At 47.1% G+C, this 13,983-nt stretch overlaps 1 protein-coding gene across 2 annotated transcripts; it reads left to right on the plus strand.

The window, feature by feature from the left end:
* Position 1: 1 nt before the first annotated feature.
* PPIH (peptidylprolyl isomerase H) lies at positions 2 to 12,458 on the plus strand. 2 transcript variants are annotated; one of them, XM_039508932.1, is made up of 10 exons: positions 14 to 176; positions 444 to 508; positions 1,980 to 2,003; positions 2,385 to 2,429; positions 2,954 to 2,996; positions 4,453 to 4,545; positions 6,738 to 6,825; positions 8,994 to 9,034; positions 10,634 to 10,724; positions 12,191 to 12,458. In XM_039508932.1, the coding sequence occupies exons 1-9, from the start codon at positions 111 to 113 to the stop codon at positions 10,700 to 10,702; spliced, it is 534 nt and encodes a 177-aa protein (XP_039364866.1). In that variant the 5' UTR covers positions 14 to 110; the 3' UTR covers positions 10,703 to 10,724; positions 12,191 to 12,458. The 2 variants fall into 2 exon arrangements, with proteins under 2 accessions (XP_039364865.1, XP_039364866.1); XM_039508931.1 differs by lacking the exon at positions 10,634 to 10,724 and having other exon boundaries at positions 2 to 176.
* Positions 12,459 to 13,983: the final 1,525 nt, after the last annotated feature.

The following is a 13,983-nucleotide window of genomic DNA, read 5'->3' on the forward strand; positions in this document are numbered from 1 at the left end:
GGCGGAGCACGTGTTGCTGCGCACGCGCGTGTCTGGGGCAGGCCCGCCATGTTGCCGAGGGAGGGCCGTGGCCGGGTTCTGGTTCCGGTTCCGGTTCCGGGTGGGTCGCCATGGCGGTGCTGGCAGCCAACCCCAACAACCCCGTGGTCTTCTTCGATGTCAGCATCGGCGGCCAGGTCGGGGCTGGGCCACTGGAGTAGAGGGGCTCGGGCCGGGGGAAGGGGCGGGCCGGGGTGCGGGGGCTCGGGCCGGGGGAAGGGGGCTCGGGCCAGGGGCCTCGGGCCAGGGGATGAGGCGGGCCGGGGGAAGGGGCCTCGGGCCAGGGGATGAGGCGGGCCGGGGGAAGGGGGCTCGGGCCAGGGGATGAGGCGGGCCGGGGGAAGGGGCGGGGGTCGTAGCCCTTAGGCGTGCGGGGCCCGGCGCTGATGCTCTCTGTCCCCCAGGAGATCGGCCGTATGAAGGTAGAGCTGTTCGCTGACGTTGTGCCCAAAACGGCGGAGAATTTCAGGTAGCCTGTGGCACTTTGCTCCCACTGAGGCAGCCCAATGCCTGGGGGTGGTCATGCAGCAATTCATGGTAGGAGAGCCCCATACCTGACCATCCCTCCCTGTAGTGGGGCAGCCCTGCGCTACGCGGTGCCCAGGGAGTTTGATTGGGAAGAGATTTTAGGGGTGGTTGTGCACTAAGTTTCTGCCAAGGCACATGCAGCAGATTGCACACTTGCACATGATCGGCCCTCTTTAACATGTGCTTTCATCAGCAAGGAAATTGTTAACAGTGTTGACAATTAAACTGTCCTCACTGGATTTCAGAGCCAATATCCCATTCAGATGAGAGGGGTAGTTCACATTTCTCAAAGCTCTCTGTAGACCCAGCCAGACATCAATGCATCAGTTACACTCCGGTTATGTTTTAAGATGTCTTTATAATATTCAAGACTAGAGGTTTAAATTAAACTAAATCTTAGAATCTGGAGCACAGGATGCACAGGACTAAAAGTACCTGCTTGCTGGGCTGCTAGAAGCCAGACCAATGTTACCTCTGGCCATTTTTTTCCACCTCTAGGAAATCCTGCTCTGAGCATCTGTTTTCTCCTGTCCACCACCTGCTTTCATTGAGTAGCATTCTGGGGAGGGTGGGAATAGTCATAAGTTTGTCTAAACTTTTCTCCTCAGACATTAATAATTTCCTCTGAACTTTTACTTTTAGCTGGTCCCCTAAAGGTAAGGGGTAGGATTAAGATTCTTATCCCCCACATCAAGTCTCCATATTGGAAATAGCCTAGCAGATGTGGTGTCTCTTGTATCTCCCCATCACCACCCAGGCACCAAATTTTATGCTAATCCTTGAGATTCAGTCCGCAAAGTGAGCAAAACTCAGCTGTACATTCAGACTGGCTAGACTTTTACTAGTTCCTAAGGAAGGAGTGCCTGGCGCAAGCAGCTACTCCCACATGCTCAGAAAAGAGCAGTGAGTCAACAGTTCCTGCTTGGGAGATGTGTGCATGACTCAGAAACCCAGCAGCCCACTCTGTTCATGTTTGCCCCTTCCTCCCATAGCACCTCAGCACACGAGAGAGATAGCAACTTACTGACTTGGCCCCCTGCTTGCTTCCCTCTGGCTGAAGGGTGTCCTGCACACCAGACAGCCCAGTCCCTCAAGATGAGCAAGTGTATCCTCGTCCATCACAGACCTCCACAAAGGGCTGCCCAGTTCCACTTCTGCCTCTTACAAGCCCCAGTATCCGTCTGAGCCTATCCCTCTCCCAGCTGCAGAAACAAACCTGGGGAGCTGAAAGTTACTAACAACTCTTGATGGCACCTGCTTCTAGAGAGAGTGTCATTTATTCCTTCTGACAATGGACATCCCTGCTATTCCTCTTCTGTGAAATATTCAGTGGGTAATAATTTGTGTCCTTGATTTTCAAATAACTTTTCAAAGTGACTCACTCACTGCTGTTTGTTGTTTTTTCTTCTCAGGCAATTTTGTACAGGTGAATTCAGGTATGTAGGATCAGTTTCTGCCTCCTCTTAAGCAGTAAGTTCACACAAGCAGGGGGAGTTATGGACAGACAATAGGAAATAGATGTACTTGTTCTTAACCTCCTGCCAATGTTGTCTTGTTACCTACATGAATGCAAAATGAAGACTCTTGGGAAACACTCTGTTGACATAAAAATATTTTTGCTGTTTGTCAGACTCAATTGGCTACAAACTGCAATATTGCCAAACAAGCTGCCCTCCCAAGCAGTGTGAGAGGGAAGCATGTCAGGGCAGCACATAGGAGTTGATCTCCTCAGCTTGGAGCTCTTGGGACTAAAGACTCCTGGGGGTTTTCGTGTTGTGACGTGCAGGAACTGCCAATGCCCTTTCTTTTTCTTGTAGGAAAGATGGTGTTCCAATAGGTTACAAAGGGAGCACTTTCCACAGGTAAATACTTTTCCTTCTAATGCTTAAAACAGCTTGGTGAACTACAGGCATTCTGGAGCCCTCTTTTAAAGGACTTATTTAAACTAAGAGGCATACTGTACACATCAAAAAATAGTAGCTCTGCATTTATGTTTTCCTTCTGTAACCTCTGTCTTGCACGTATCGTTTGGGTGACTGTCCGCTGTAGTTCTTGCTGGCCCTTCTGTTGTACTCACAGAGAGAAACCACAGCCTTCTAGGTGCCTTTGACCCAATATACAGGCAGTACCTACTCCTTTCTCTGCCTCTCTTGAGATCAGGGTTCAGTTCCTTTTGAGTACATCACCAGATCTAACCGCCAAAGGCCGCAATTTGTTTTAGCTTAAACATTGGGAATTCTATATTGGTTTACAGAATGTATGTGTTTGCAAATCCTGATGCATTTTCACTGTTGTGGGGAATATCTCTGTTTTTCACTGACATATTAAGCTTCCAAAGAAGTTTTTTCAGAAAAAAGTAACTTCTTTTTTTTTTTAATTACTTTAGAGTCATTAAGGATTTCATGATACAGGGAGGTGACTTTGTAAACGTAGGTACTTTGTGTTCTTTTCCTTTCTTAAAGGAGGTGGTGTCTTGCTCTCTTTCCTGGGTATATAGTCATCTGTTTTCTATTCACTATTTCTCTTATGAGAAGATATTACTTGAGAAGCTTCGCTGGTGTTTTCCTACTCTCTGCACTGGAATAAATTGGAATGTGCTAGGAAACAGATATCTGGGAACTGGGCAAAATGTTTTCTCTGCAGCAACTGGAACAGCATTAGCTAAATCATCATGTATTTCTGACATGCAAAAATTCCCTTTCCTTGGTTGAGAGGTGCCAGGCTCTTCTGCCGCAATAACCATCCTCTGCAAAGTGGGGTTTCCGTGGCCTGCTGGAGGTGCCTCTGACCATGGGAGAATTCATTCCACATAACACCAATGTTCTCCATCCTCTTTTCTGCAGAAGTGACATACTCTTCTGGTATAATTTATAAATTGTTTTGAGGCCTGAATGCTGGCAGTTAGGGCGAGTAAAAGCTACCTCAGTATGGCTGGAACTTCAGCAAAATTATAATCTCTGCTTCCCATAAGCACCTCATCTGAGGCCTCATGGACAGACATCCATTGGAAAAGCCAGCAGAGGGGATCACTTCTTTGTTCTTAAAACAGCTGAGGCTAGCCCTCAACCCTGAGCCTTCCTCCAACCCCCCCTTTCCACCATGCTTACCCTTCATCATCTCCACCTCTGCCTCATTTGTCACCTGTGACCCTTTTAAACTTCCCACCCACGCCTTCCCGTCTCTCCTCCCTTCTGTTTCCTCCAGAATGTCTGCTGCGTCTAAGGGCATGGCTACACTGGAAACTTAAAATTGCTGTCGGGGGAACTCTCCTGTGGCAGCGCTTTGAGGTGCGAGTGTGGTCGCGCATGAGCTCTGGGAGAGAGTTCTCCCAGCGCTCCTGGTAATCCACCTCCATGAGGGGATTAGCTCTGAGCGCTGGGAGCCTGTTTACACTAGCGCTTTAAAGCGCTCTGACTTGCTGCGCCCAGAGGGGTGATTTTTCACACCCTTGAGCCAGCAAATTAGAGCGCTATAAAATGTAAGTGTAGACAAGCCCTAAAATGATCCACTCACTACCATCCATAACCTCTTGTCTCCTGGCTCTGAAACCTGGACTCCACCCCCCACTTGATACTATCTGTCGTTGCTCTCCTGTAGCTTCATGTGGCAGTGGGAGCAAGTCTCTGGCTAGTATGAGGAAGGCGGGCGAGGTAGCAAGGGCTGAATCATAGTTACTTTTAGAACATTGGCTCCTGGTTTCCTTACTCTAAAATGTTCAGATGTTTTCAATTCTAACATTCTTGTTAACACTGGTTTTCACATGGAAATATGTTCTGAATTGAAACTGTGATTTAACAAAGTGGTTTGTTTGGGAATTTTAAATATATGCTACAGAATTCACTTTTATTGAGGTGGGATTGAACACCTGCCTTCCTCTTTATACAGGGAGATGGTACTGGAGTAGCTAGTATATACCGGGGCCCCTTTGCAGATGAAAACTTCAAACTCAGACATTCTGCTCCTGGGCTGTTGTCTATGGTAAGTATAAGAAGACAAAATAGTAGGACTACAATGGCTCTATGCTCCTTTGTGGAGATATTCTTAGCTTATCTCCTGGCTCACAGAAGTCTCCTACCTTGCATAGAATGTCTGAAAAATGCTCATTTAGGGCCAGATTCTGCTACTCTTAGTCATGTTGAGCAGTATTTTACTCTGTAAGTAGCTCCCATTGACTTCAGTGGAACCATTAATGGCATAAGGTGCTAATGAACATGACTCAAGGTAGCAGTCCAGTCAATAATTTACCTTTATCTATTAGACTTGTTGGGGTAGGTTTAATTTGCTCTGCTTGTAGAATTATTTGGTCTTACATATTTTTGCACTCCAGTAAGTCTTTCTTCTCTACCCACTAATGGTTATTAAACATCACCCCAACTAATGTTGAGTCAGGGAATTGAATAGCTATAGAAATAGTGCTTGAATCTTGTATAATATATGCTCCAGGCTTCATTTCATAGAAACAGCCACCATCATGAGGTATGTAGGTTGGAACATACAAAATGCCATGCTGGACCAGACGAAAGATCTATCTAGCGCAGTATGTTGTCACCAACTAGCTATTTCAGGGGATGGTATCCCCATAATGCACAGTTGTTCTGGAACATGACTGGGCAGAACCCCAGATAGTCTGTGATTCTGAAGCTGAAGAATTTGTTGCAGAATTCTCCTTTCTCAGTGTTAATTTAAGTAACCTGTTTCTGGGCCACCGCCTGGCTGCAAAGAGAACCTCGAAAACATGAACCAAGTATAATTGATGCAGTGATAGCTTCCTGAGACAGCCTGAAATGACAGCTTTGAGAGACACCACACCTAGCAGAGCCCTGTTAACTCCGAAACCTGTAGAGGGCTACATAAATTTCATCATTAACTGTTTCACTGCTGATTATTTTAGCAGAGACATCCAGCTAACCTGTTTATCCTATAATCCTAAACGCCCTTCTCAACTGCAGAAAGCCATAACTGTCCCCTACACAGATCCCTAAATTTTCAGCTTCACCTGACACAATTCTATGATGCAGTAAGTGTCATCAATACAAAGAACATACCCTTCCCCCAAGAACACAGTGTGATGTTATGGATCTCAACTCAGTATTATGCTGGCCCCGAAGCTCTTACAGAGCCACAGAAGAATCTCTGTGATTCAGCTGGCTGCACACACTCACAAATAACATAAGAACGGCCATACTGGGTTAGACCAAAGGTCCATCTAGCCCAGTCGCCTGTCTTCCGATAGTGGCCAATGCCAGGTGCCCTAGAAGGAATGAACAGGACAAGGAATAATCAAGTGATCCATCCCCTGTCACCCATTCCTAGCTTCTGTCAAACAGGCTCAGGACACCATTCCTGTCCATCCTGGCTAATAGCCATTGATAGACCTATCCTCCATGAATTTATCTAGTTCTTTCTTAAACCCTGTTATAGCTTGGCCTTCACAACATCCTCTGGCAAGGAGTGCCACAGGTTGACTGTGTGTTATGTGAAAAAATACTTCCTTTTGTTTGTTTTAAACCTGCTGCCTATTAATTTCATTTGGTGGCCCCTAGTTCTTGTGTTATGAGAAGGAGTAAATAACACTTCCTATTTACTTTCTCCACACCAGTCATGATTTTATAGACCTTTATCATATCCCCCCTTAGTCGTCTCTTTTCCAAGCTGAAAAGTCCCATTCTTGTTAATCTCTCCTCAAACAGCAGCCATTCCATACCCCTAATAATTTTTGTTGCCCTTTTCTGAACCTTTTCCAAGTCCAATATATCTTTTTTTGAGATGGGGCGACCACATCTGCATGCAGTATTCAAGATGTGGGTGTATCCTGGATTTATACTGAGGCAATATATTTTCTATCTTATTATCTATCCCTTTCTTAATGATGCCCAACATTCTGTTGGCTTTTTTGACTGCCACTGCACATTGTGTGGATGTTTTCAGAGAACTATCCACATATTAGATTCAGATGATCTGTTATTGCTCAGCAAGGGCTCTGAGGCCACAGTCCCCATCATAGCACTTGGTACTTCTTGCTTTTTTCTTTGCTCCACATAATGTGGCGCTAATATAAACTTTAGAATCTAGTCCAGGAGTGACAGCTCGCTCTCATTTCAGGCGTCTCTGGCTTGAGATGTTCTATTCCCTAATTTTTTTGTGTGTTTTGTTTTTGCATTTTCAATCAGGCAAACAGTGGTCCAAGTACAAACGGGTGTCAGTTCTTCATCACGTGCTCCAAATGTGACTGGCTGGATGGGAAGCATGTTGTGTTTGGTGAGTAGCTGCAGCACAGTGTGATATCCTGATCATTTACCCCTTCTGGTGCAACCACATGGTTTTTGTTGTCGTTTCCCATTAATCTTATGCAAGTGGAGTCAGAGCTTCTATGGAAATCTGCCTCGAAACCTGCTGCTATTGTGAAAGCAGTAATAAATCAGCCAGTCTGAGGGAAAGATGGGGAGAACTGATGCTTATTTTGTGTGTCGTGGTGAACTAGCAGTGACACTAGAGTTTTCATACTGTAATTTTAGAAAGCCACACGTTTTGTGTCAGTAAGATCTCACGGGCGGGTCTGTGTCATCTTATTACTGAACTAATGTATAATATTGGGTCCTCCAGGCACCATGCAATATAAATATTTGATAATAGCCATTTTTGCTGTTCACAAACAACACAAACTGCATCTCCATCAGTGGGATTATTTCTAATAATACACCAGAGAGGGCTGTGTCTCAGTCTGATTTCCATGCAGGCTCTACCTGCTGGGAAGATGCACATTGCCTGTCCTGAAGATACAGACACCAGCCCCATGTCTGGGAAGGTTGTAGTTGTATTATTTATGAACCCTTTATCAGATCTATAACAACCCCACAGGCAGGGCCATCCTTAGGTATATGCAGAATACGCAGGTGCGTAGGGCACCAGTAATTTGGGGCATCAAATTTTGTGGTGCCCTAAGCAGCTGCATGCTGCGTATATGGAGCTGGCTCCAGCGGCCAGCCCCAGCCCCCGTGCTCTGCCTCCGCCCTGCCCCCATTCAACCCCTTCCTCTAAGTCCCACCTCTTCCCACCCCTGCTCTGCCCTCACTCCACCTCCATTCCACCCCTCCCGTGAGCGACGCGGCCCGCGGGATTAGCAGGGGTACTGGAGCTGGCAGAAAGGGTCAGGCCCGCACTCACCAGCGGCAGCGGCGAGAAGTAGAGCGACCCGGCCCCAGCCCGTTCTGCCAGCTCCCAGCCGCCACTGCTGTGAGTGCGGGGGTGGGCCTGACCCCTCCCTTCAAGCCCCCTCCCCCAAGCAACAGGACAGGGAGCTGGGGGAGCGGAGCAGGCTGAGGCTGGGTCACTCTGCTTCCCGCTGCCACTGGTGTCCAATAGTTATAAATGGGTGAGAGACATCACTGGAGCAAAAAATGGTGCATGGAGAGGTAGCCAAGTCCAAAGCAAAGGAATCTCAGGGTAGGGCCGCCCAGAGGATTCCAGGGGCCCGGGGTCTTCGGTGGCGGGGGGCCCTTCCGTTCCGGGACCCGCCGGAAGTGCCCGAAGACTGCGCGGGAGCCCCCACCGCCAATTACCGCGGCGGGACCCGCCGCCGACATGCAGCCCAGTCTTCAGCGGTAATTCGGCGGTGGGGGGCTCCCCACCGCGGGTCTTCGGGGCACTTCAGCGGCGGGTCCTGGAACAGAAGGGCCCCCCGCCGCCGAATTACCGCCGAAGACCGGGCTGGACGTCGGCGCGGTCCCACTGGCGGTATCGCCAGTGGGGGTCCTTCTGCCCCGGAGCGAAGGGACCCCCGGCGAAGACCGGGAGTGAAGAAGCTCCTGCGCCTCTTGCCCCGCCCCTCTGGGCAGCCCTGATCCTATCCACCCCCAGAACACCCACAATCCAACCCCCCCATTCCCTGCCCCCTCCCCCAACCTCTGCCCTGACTGTCCCCAGGACTCCCTGCCCCTTAGCCAACCCCCCCGGCCCCAGCCTCTTACCCCCGGCTCCCTCCTCACGCGCAGCCTCAGCGCCTCGGCTGAACAGCCGCAGCGTGTCTCCGGCGGCGCCTGAGCCCTGCCCCGCTCAGAGCCGCGTGGCCAGGGGGCTGGGCTGCGAGCTCACGCCGAGCGGAGGGCGCTGAGCTCAGCCCGGAGCTCCCAGCCCCGCCCCCTCCCCATGCGGCTCTGAGCGGGGCAGGGCTCAGAGGCCCCACCGGAGATACGCTGCTTGATGCCTTAGGGCTCCAGGAGGGGGCGGAGGCGGGAGCCTCCGCTGTTCTCTTGGGGGCCCCTGCGGAGCCCGGGGCAAATTGCCCCCTTTGCCCCCCCCTCTGGGCGGCCCTGTCTCAGGGGTATGAGAAATTAAAGTATCATCTGTACTTGACAATCTGGGACTACAGAAAAGGTGAATAAGTTCATTATAGAACTGCTACTAGTAAATATTCTTTTCCTTTACAGGTAAAATCGTTGATGGGCTCCTTGTCATGAGAAAAATTGAAGTAAGTTTAGTTCCCCTTCCTGTTCAGGAATGTGCATGCTAGATAATCGCATGTGGCAGTAATCTGGGCTTCATGTTCCCTCCCTGTCCATGTGCAGGATAGTGATGTAACAGTAGTGCCAGGGAGCTCCTTGCAGGGGTTGTGCCCTCTGCAGTGAGGGAGTCCGTCCTGTAGATTTACTTTGCAAGACACAGGGAGTTTTGTGCTGTGCAGTTGGAGTAGCCAGTCAGTGACTGGGGAAGCTTGTTCAGATGGGTTTGGTTGTGGCGCATAGAGTCCTTTCTGGAAACCTGTTTGATTTACAAGTTGAGAACAGGAGTGTAAGGGAGATTGGTTCTGTGATACTGCTTGGTAATGTGAAGGGGATGATAAATTCCCTGAGTTCTTCAGTTGAAATCTAATTGACGCCTTCTAATAATCAATATTAAACAAGGTTTCCAAATGGTTTCCAGGTGCTGCAGATACACACATCTGTTGATCAGTGAATGCCATATTTAAATGGTGTGTGGCTAATAAACACACAGGGCCTGTTAATATACTCTTGTAAAGTGTCAGTGTACCACTGTGATGGATGGCTGAACAGGCAGAGCACCCCTGGCATTCTGCTTTCTGACTGGGTGCTTGAGTGCAAAAGGTGGATCCCAGAGCTGAGCCAGGAATAGTGTGTGAATGCTAATCCAGAGGGGAAAAGACATTACAGAGCTGACAACAGCTCCGCTAAAGCCTCATGTTAACCTTCACCGAGAAGGTCTCATGCTGGGAATCATACAGCACAATTCCTTTATTACTAGCTCTGTTTTAAGAAAACCACTGGGTAGGTGACTTTTGTTAAAATTTTCTGTTAGCTATACAGAAAGTGTAAACTTTGCCTGATCACCTTATCTGATTGCAGTAAATTGGAGGTGTAGCCAACATAGAAGAGACCAAAACTGCCACGTAGTTTAGTTGTTATAAGCAGGGCTGGAGACCGGAAGGAGATTCGTCTTGCAGTGTTTCCCACCAGAAGTACTTTAATAAACAAAAGGAGGATGACTGTGTGCCTTTTTTGTAGGATGCCCATGATGGGCATAGTAGAAAGGAATTAAGTGACACACACAAAGAGCATTGGCCCAAGCCCAGAATGATGTGTGATTTCTGAGGATGCACCTTGTGCACCCTTACTGAATAGCTCCCCCTTCTGTACAAATGTGGGGTTGCTTTTCTCTTTAAAATGACACTAATTACAGTATCAAAGACTTAAAGCCAAAGAAATCTCAAGTGACATGATCCATATTGCATCTCACTGGAAGCTACATGTATCTTTGCTGCCTCTCACTTTGTTCCCCATTTGTGAGGTCGGAGTCTCTCCCATGTCTCACAGCTCTGCAGTAAAGAGGCAGTTAGCTGGCTCTAGGGAATTGTCCAAGGACATTGCTGCAGAAGAGAAGAGGAAATGAAAGAGCAGCAGTCATGAGTCAGACATAGTCCAAGTGCAGTTCCTCCATATTTGTGAGGCTCAGTTAGCACGCGTCTCTTATCCAGCCTCAAAATAGCTTGTGACTCCCACTAACTTGCTGTGTATTTATACCTTGTAACCGTGTGGATTTTTTGTCCCCCCAGAATGTACCTACTGGTCCAAATAACAAACCCAAACTGCCAGTGGTCATCTCGCAGTGTGGTGAAATGTAGAGCAATAAATGCAGAAATCTCGGTAGGTCTGTCAGTCTTCATCAGTTTGGCTGAGAAACTATCTGATAAGAGGTGATTGTGATTGAAACCCATCTGTCACTGCCTTGAAGTTCACAATTTGCGGTTCTGCCAGCTTGCAAAGAGAGAAGAGTTTCATATTCTGTGGGAAATGCAAGTAAACCAAAAAGCCCAAGAAAGTAACTGCTGGAAGAATAGAGGATTCTGTATTTCCGAATTCAAGGCAGCTTTGGCATTGTACCTCCTGGGGCCTTATGTGTTGTGAAGTTGAAGCACTTGCTGTCAGGATGGGGAGGGGTCTTGTCAGCTCCTGAAAATCAGGTTGCTGACACATGGTACATCCTCTCTTCTGACTACAGAAGGTACCATTCTCCTGATCCATGGTCAGGTGTTTCTAGCACTTACTGGCCACCTTGGCTTGCTCACATAGTCGTTGGTACTTAAGGTCATGGACAGTACCAGGGACCTTGTATTAAAGTATAGTGCTGTCTTCCCCACTCATCCAGCTACTTCATCCCAGACAAAAAGCGTTTCAACACGTGTGCGCAGATTGCAGCATGTCAATCTGCAACTTGACTTGAAAATGAATTTGCCAAACATATTTTTTTTTGGTTAGCCTTTTAGCCACCGACTTTCAGATTTTAACAAGCAGCTAGTGGCATGGAGGCACTGCATACTATTCCTCTCCACTCATATCATCTGCAAGATGAACGGAACTGCTTTCTGAAAACAAGCTAAGCCCAAATCATTTCCTAAATATCTGCATAGAGACAACACAAGTAAGGGTTTAGATCCACAGTGCTTTGCAGACATTTAGGACCCGATCCTGGAAGGTGCTGAGTGCCCTCAGCCCCTTAGAGAAGGCATTCAGTGCTTTACAGGGTCGGGCCCTCAATAAATGAAGCCTCCAGCTGTGGTAGGTAAGTAATATCATTCTGTGCTGCTTCCTCTCCCCAGTTCGCAGTTCCTGTTAGCTGAGTAGTTGTGCTAAGATGATGAACAGTGAAATCGTTAATAATGTTGACGTTGAAATTGCCATCTTGAGGTTTCAGCTCCTCCACTGGGCTGATGCATGGAGCACGCTTCACCCAGAGGCGGGCGTTAAGTTGCTTACAGACCTGGGCAGGCATTTACACTCTGCTCACAGTTTTCAAAGCTGCTTTTGCAGCTGTGGTGGCTGGGAGCATAATTTTTTAATTAAAGCTGAGATTCTGCTGCAGATTCCATGGCCCCAGGATTGTGGCATTCCCATGTCCCTGACAGGGACTAGCTGAGATACAGCTACAGACAGTGTGGCTCAGCTGAGTCCCACTGCACAGCAATGTAACCCAGAGCACAAGTGCCAAATTTCTTAGCTGTTTCTGTTCCATCCCTTGAGCTGTTCTTCTTGGGGATCAGTTAGTCAGAGGATTCTGTGAACTCTGACATGGCTGTTACTATTACTGATCTTCTTTCTCCTCCCACTTCCAGGTAGACTTTTGCAAAGAGAGAAGAGTTTCATATTCTGTAGGAGATGCAAGTAAACCAAAAAGCCCAAGAAAGTAACTGCTGGAAGAATAGAGGATTCTGTATTTCCGAATTCAGATGGGTCCCTTGTTACCCATTACTGTGGCTGTCCCAGTCTTTTCCTGCAGGCCATATCTGTGCTGCTGGCACTTCTACAGAAGTTTCTGATATTCAGGATGTACAACTTTAAAAAAAAAAGTTCCAGTGTAAATAAAGCATTTTGTTAAATGTTTGTGCAGTGTTGTTCAGTTAGACTATTTCAGGCTGGATTCTTGGACAGGTGTGCTTTTTTTTGGCAGGTGAATGTACTTTGAGTACTGAATAAAAGGTAACCAAATATCTAATTATCTCTGTTTATTTTGCTGGGCAATTTGTGTGTTAATTTTTCCATAACCACAGTTTCCTTTTTTTTTTTTTAATAAGTTCTCTATGGTTGGGCTATTCTTTTTCCAGTGAGAAGCTAACAGCCGAGAGCTAGTAGCAGAAGAGAGATTAATTAATTTCCCTTTGTGTGACCCTTTCCATGAGGAAGCACCAGGAGGATTACCAAGGGATCATTTGGTAATAAATATCCAGCAATTTGTGATATTTGGTTACAGCTTGCATCCCAGTACCCTCAAATGACCAGACATGGCCACCATATAAGCATAACTCATCTTTTTCACCACAATTTCTTCAACATTTATCCCCATTCCATCTCCCCCCCCCCCCCCCCCAATCTGACTGGCATGAGGTACCATTGAAAGCATCTTAAGGAAATTTTATTTTATTGTGCCTGACACTGAGGTTGCCGGTCCTCTTTCCACATCAAATCACATACCTCGTGGGTAAATTGGCTATCCGTATCCTTTTCCCGGTGTGTCATACAGGGACACTTATTTGTTAGGAAAGCTGTCTGCAGCAATTGATGTTATAATTTTTTTGCTTCCTAATTGACTGGATGCCATTGCTTCTATTAAAATTAGCTTTCTGTATAAAACAGTTTGTCTAGAAAGTTGAGAAACACAATGCCTGACTTGAAAGTACTGGTACCAGGGGAAGTGGTCCAGTTAACATTAATTTTGATCCTTAAATAAGTTAGAAGTTTCTTTACTGAATAGCTGGTCAACTGTGTGTATTCCTTGGCTCTCCCAGTCTTTGAAGCTCTCCAGTTTGCAATTTGGATAAAGTTCTGGATTATTTGCAATGGGTGTCATTGGTGAGGAAAAAGAGTTTAGCTTATCTCTAGTGCTATCCCAAGCCCATAGAGTAGCCTTCACTAAAGAGTGGGGGGAGGCATAGCTCAGTGGTTTGAGCATTGGCCTGCTAAATCCAGGGTTGTGAGCCCAATCCTGGGGGAGGGGGGAGTTGGGGTTTGGTCCTGCTTTGAGGAGGGGGTTGGACTACATGACCTCCTGAGGTCCGTTCCAACCCTGATATTCTATGATTTTATGTGTGTAAATTTCTGGAGGGGGTGATTTTTTTTTAATTAATCCATGGTAGCTAGCGCTGTTTACACTACTGCAATTTTTTTATTCAATAAAAAATCAGTGTTGGGATTAGAGCACCCCCAATCCACTACTGCTTTGAACTGACTGTCTTAATAGTACCATAAATTATTTGGAACAGCCATTCCACCCTGTGTAATGGGTCTGTATAAATGATCTATTCTCACTCTCTTTTCTTATTCTATATGAATTCTAATTACATCCTCTGTATTCCCGCTAGTGTTTTATCTGGAACAATCAAAGAAAGATTTTGAAACTAGAAAGATCTCT

This window comes from Mauremys reevesii, linkage group 21, assembly GCF_016161935.1.
Source record: "Mauremys reevesii isolate NIE-2019 linkage group 21, ASM1616193v1, whole genome shotgun sequence".
Classification (NCBI taxonomy): domain Eukaryota; kingdom Metazoa; phylum Chordata; order Testudines; family Geoemydidae; genus Mauremys; species Mauremys reevesii.

Excerpts from the sequence above, each read along its gene's own strand:
- PPIH (XM_039508931.1), top strand. The coding sequence starts at position 111 with ATGGCGGTGCTGGCAGCCAACCCCAACAACCCCGTGGTCTTCTTCGAT. Across the intron at positions 177-443 it reads ATGTCAGCATCGGCGGCCAG|GAGATCGGCCGTATGAAGGT; the intron begins GTCGGGGCTGGG and ends TCTGTCCCCCAG. Across the intron at positions 509-1,979 it reads AAAACGGCGGAGAATTTCAG|GCAATTTTGTACAGGTGAAT; the intron begins GTAGCCTGTGGC and ends TTTTCTTCTCAG.